This window comes from Buceros rhinoceros, unplaced genomic scaffold, assembly GCF_000710305.1.
Source record: "Buceros rhinoceros silvestris isolate BGI_N320 unplaced genomic scaffold, ASM71030v1 scaffold32397, whole genome shotgun sequence".
NCBI lineage: Eukaryota > Metazoa > Chordata > Aves > Bucerotiformes > Bucerotidae > Buceros > Buceros rhinoceros.
This window is the reverse complement of record NW_010420915.1, coordinates 582-3,642: the sequence shown is the minus strand read 5'-3', so window position 1 is coordinate 3,642 and position 3,061 is coordinate 582. Positions and strand designations below refer to the sequence as shown.

Below are 3,061 nucleotides of genomic sequence, written 5' to 3'. Positions count from 1 at the left end.
TCTGTGACACTTCCCGTGGAAGAGCCAAACCGCCCCTGTCCGGACAGACGCTGCTGCGAGGGCTCTTGCAGAGCACAGGGCAGCGGCCGGACTAGAGCGGTCCTGAGGAGAACAGGTGGATCTTCACGGGGATGGAAGCACAGGGAGGGTTGAGCTGCAGCACACTAAGGCTACCCGGACAGATCCGAATCCCCCTCCCAGGCCCCTCTCGCTCCTTTAAAGGCAACTCCTTAGCGACTGGAGTCCATTGCCGGAGCCGCTGCGTTTGCGGACGGCTCACTGGAAAGGCACAGCCGTGCCCAGCCCACGACCCCCCCAGTCCCCACTCCTTCCTGCCGGGGCTCTCCGCACTCCTCTGTACAGGCTCCGGAGCTTCCTACTTCGTTTCTTCATACTCCTGTGAGGGGTCCAGGGTTGGGCCAGGAATGAACACCGTCTGGGAGAGCGAGCAACAGAGTCAGCGCGAGGCAGCAGAAGGGCCCGAACAGTAATTCCCCGTGTTACAGAGCAGGCGAAAGGCTGCGCGGGGGGTTCTGGCAATGCCAAGGCCTTGCACAGGATGGTGAGCAGATGGGAACAGCATGGGGGAGGACACAGAGGGGAAACGGGGATCGTTGTCACCCCTGTCCTCGCATGGACCTGGTTTTAATACCCAGGAAGACAGAGCACCCGCAGCTCTTTGCCAGGCTCTGTACAGGGAGCAGGAACCTCCTAAATCACCTCCCATGTGTCACACGCCTCCTACTGCAGCTTCCACTGGCTGGCGGCTGATAACGCCACCTTACTACATAGCTCTGCTCGCAGACTAACCCACCACCTCCCTGTTACAGAAGGCTCAGCTTTGGTTTTGCTCAGAATTAACTGGGGACCCACATTTCACAGGCACGAGCCACACTGGTGCTTTTTTTACCTTAATGATGGGGTCCTTCGGGGGAGCCCACTCCGGAACGATCTTGCCGTGCATCCTCCACGTGCCGTATGGGTTGACCAAGTACCTCTCGAACACGACGTACTCCAAAACGTCCTTGGGCACCTCCTCCCCGCCGTACATCAGCCGCCCGAAGCGGTCGTAGATTGCCAGCATCTGTGACAAGAGCCAAGAAACGCAGGTGAGGCCAGCGGGGAGTCGGAGCCGGCCGGGAAAGGCGGGAGGCTCCGGGGACGTACCTGCCGCGTGTGCATCCGCACCGTCACCTGGCCGTACAGGTTGCCTTGGTTCACAATGCTGTCGCATCGAACATGAACCACTCTGGGAGGCTCCAGCGACTCCACGAAACGCCAGCGGATGGTTTTGTACCTGTTCCCACGGACCATCTCCTGGAAAGAAAAAAAGAAGCACCAACTCGGTGAGGACGTGGATTAAACGACCAGCCAATCAGTACAGACAATTTACTCGTTAGCTGTTGCGTAGAGCTGCGTTTTTCCCCCAGCTCTGTCCTTGCTGTATCCAGGAAAAATGGGACAATCGGGTTGAGAGCCTTAAAGGCTGAGGAGTAGATCAAGGACACGCTGCATCCAAACACTTACCGGGTAGCAGCGCTCTGTCACCAGGGAGTGAAGTTTCTGCTTGTCGAAACTGCAAGTGAAACACACCTAGTTACTGGAGTTCACACCAAGAGGCTATTTCACAAACTCCTGCTCCCCCAGGAGACACACGATCTAATGGTGAAACTGAAAAAGCCGAATTCTCAGCACGAAATCAGAAGGTGACCACGCGCTGGTTGATGAGGCTCCAGGGAAAGACACGACAACATCCTTCGGAAGCCAGTTATGACTAACTGTTTTATTGATATTTGGATTTGTAACCAAGAACGAGGCAGTTTTGAAAGCTGCTGTATTGCTGGAAAGTGGAGCGAGCCAGTGGAGCAGCATTTTGCACCCAGACAGCTCCCTGCAGCGCGACTCGGAGCAGCACCAGCCACCCCCTCACCTGCTGGGGACACCAAAGGCTCATCCCTGCTGCGGGTCAGACCGAGGCGAACTCCTGCAGCCTGCTTTTCTTACCGAAAGCAGAAGGGTACAGACCGAACCCCCAACCCTCTGCTCTTCACAGAGACAGGGCAGGAAGAGAGAAAAGCCCTGGCTGCAGAGGGGGTGTGAGCATTAGGGAGCTGGAGGCAGAGGGTGGAAGCAGAGAGCAGCAGGGCCCCCACAAGCGCAGCCGCCAGCGCTGGGCTCTTACTTTGCCAGGCAGTTGTGAGCCTCGATGAAGATCTCCTGCGCCTTCTCGGGGAAGGTTTTAGTGCTGAAATCCGGGTCATGATCTTTTACCTTCCGCAGACTGAAACAACAAGAAAAGCTCAACGGTGAGTGAAGGACAACTTGGAACCGTCCTGCGTGTTTCAGACAATGAAAGCGATCTTATCTGGTTCGAGGCCAACATTTCCCAGGGAGCAACCGGGAACTGGAGACTCCCCACTAAGATCACAAGCTCTCGGTGGTCCTAAAACAGGCACCGTGCTGCAAACCCAACGAATCCTCAAGGAAATGAGAGCACGCTGCCAGGACGGGGCCCTTGTGGTCACTCTCACACCAGGGACTCCCGGGGTAGTGGTAAAATAGCAACGATGGAAGAAGCGGGTGGAAAACAAAATGCACCATCTCACCCCTGCAAGGCAGAACCGAGCAAAACCGCTGCACCGCGGACGAATTAGAAAGGAGGTACGTACGCTAGCCGAGAGACCGCAGTTTGCTTCAGCTTCTCCATCTTCTGCTTCAGCCCGTCTTTGGAAAGCGAAGTCAAGCGGGCGTCGCCCTCAGGAGGGATGTAAGGGTCCATGATCTCAGCTGCGGAGAGAAGAAAGGTCGGGGGGAGGCTCAGAAACAGCAAAGGGAAAGAAATAAAGAGGCAGCACGAGGAGGTACGTACGCTAGCCGAGAGACCGCAGTTTGCTTCAGCTTCTCCATCTTCTGCTTCAGCCCGTCTTTGGAAAGCGAAGTCAAGCGGGCGTCGCCCTCAGGAGGGATGTAAGGGTCCATGATCTCAGCTGCGGAGAGAAGAAAGGTCGGGGGGAGGCTCAGAAACAGCAAAGGGAAAGAAATAAAGAGGCAGCACGCCGGC

The 3,061-nt window shown here is 56.5% G+C and overlaps 1 protein-coding gene across 1 annotated transcript in view; it reads right to left on the bottom strand.

Annotated features, from left to right (window-relative positions):
• Window positions 1-376: 376 nt before the first annotated feature.
• MRPL45 (mitochondrial ribosomal protein L45) overlaps window positions 377-3,061 on the bottom strand; it is a gene marked incomplete at its 5' end in the record, with an annotated part of 3,260 nt that continues 575 nt past the window's right edge. Inside the window, 6 exons of the mRNA XM_010139487.1 lie at window positions 377-436; window positions 911-1,084; window positions 1,168-1,317; window positions 1,528-1,576; window positions 2,183-2,281; window positions 2,870-2,987. Of these exons, the coding sequence (XP_010137789.1) occupies window positions 377-436; window positions 911-1,084; window positions 1,168-1,317; window positions 1,528-1,576; window positions 2,183-2,281; window positions 2,870-2,987 (650 nt within the window). The remainder of the gene's footprint in view (window positions 437-910; window positions 1,085-1,167; window positions 1,318-1,527; window positions 1,577-2,182; window positions 2,282-2,869; window positions 2,988-3,061) is intronic.